This window comes from Geospiza fortis, unplaced genomic scaffold (assembly GCF_000277835.1).
Source record: "Geospiza fortis unplaced genomic scaffold, GeoFor_1.0 scaffold33, whole genome shotgun sequence".
Classification (NCBI taxonomy): Eukaryota; Metazoa; Chordata; class Aves; order Passeriformes; family Thraupidae; genus Geospiza; species Geospiza fortis.
The window spans coordinates 70,788-71,927 of NW_005054766.1; the positions used below are offsets into that span (position 1 = coordinate 70,788).

The 1,140-nt window shown below is 65.6% G+C and overlaps 1 protein-coding gene and 1 long non-coding RNA gene across 2 annotated transcripts in view; both read left to right on the forward strand.

Moving 5' to 3' along the window:
* Nucleotides 1–21: 21 nt before the first annotated feature.
* Nucleotides 22–812, forward strand: LOC115949097. Its single transcript, XR_004082745.1, has 4 exons — nt 22–87; nt 191–257; nt 533–587; nt 674–812. It is a non-coding gene; the product is annotated as an uncharacterized LOC115949097 (long non-coding RNA).
* Nucleotides 813–946: 134 nt separating this feature from the next.
* LOC102036339 (CXXC-type zinc finger protein 1-like) overlaps nt 947–1,140 on the forward strand; it is a 26,317-nt gene continuing 26,123 nt past the window's right edge. The window contains 1 exon segment of the mRNA XM_031065416.1: nt 947–959. Coding sequence (XP_030921276.1) covers nt 947–959 — 13 coding nt within the window.

Here is a 1,140-nt window from a genome sequence, read left to right on the forward strand (position 1 = left end):
GCCCTGTGCCCCCTCGCCCCCAGGTGGCAGCACTGCCAGCAGCTCGAGGCCATCACGGAGGAGCTCAAGCACCTGCGTGTCACTCACGTGAGGCCTGGGCTGGGGTCCCTGACACACCTTGGGGGTCCCACACACACCTGGGTGCCCTGGCACACCCCGGGATCACCCCCTCCCCCCTGTCCCCCCACAGGCTCCAGCCCACCTGAAGGCTGAACTGGTGAAGCTGGAGAAGATGAAGGAGAAGTGGCTGAGCTTGGGTGAGCCCCTGACACATGAGTGACCCCCCAGGACCCCCCTCGAGCACCTGAGTGTCCCACCTGACACCTGAATGACCCCTGTGACACCTCTGGGCACCTGAGGGGCACCCTTGGACACCTCAGTGCCAACACCTGAGTGACCTCCTGAGCTCCTGACTGACCCTGGGCCACCTGAGCCCCTCTCCCACAAGCTCCTGAGTGACCCCCTGGACACCTGAGCCCTCCCAAAACCCAGGTGTGTCCCCTTGGGCTGACCAATGTCCCCCCTTGCCCAGAGCGCTGTTTGAAGGACACCGAGGAGCAGCTGGGCCCAGAGGGAGCCATGCTCTGGTGAGTGCCCAGCTCTGGCCCCGCCCCTTCAAAGGTGACCCCGCCCACTCGGGCCTGTCCCCACCCCCTAACCCCTGTTCTTGCAGGCGATTGGTGCAGCAGGAGCAGGAGGGGGCGGAGCGACTGCTGGAGGTGGAGCTGGGCCGGCAGCAGCTGAGCCTGCAACGCCGTGACAGGTGTGTGACACCTTAGGGACAGGTGTGTGACACCTGGGACAGGTGTGGCCCTGTCACCTGGGCCCTTCAAGGCCCTGCCCGCCTCTGGCCCCACCCCTTTTCTGGCCCCGCCCCCAGGTTGGCAGAGGAGCTGCAGCAGCTGCAGCGCTCCCAGGAGGCTCGCCCAGAGTGACAGGAGACGAGATGGACATGCCCGGTGGGACACCTGTGGCACCTGTGTGACACCTCTGTGTGTCACCTGCGGGCCACCTGCGTCCTGCCATGTTCTCATGTCCCCCATTACCTGTTGTTCTCCCCACCATGTCCCCCCAGGTCCCCATGTGTCCCCCATGTCCCCTCACATCCCTGTGTCCCCATGTCTCCACTTCCCCCCCCAT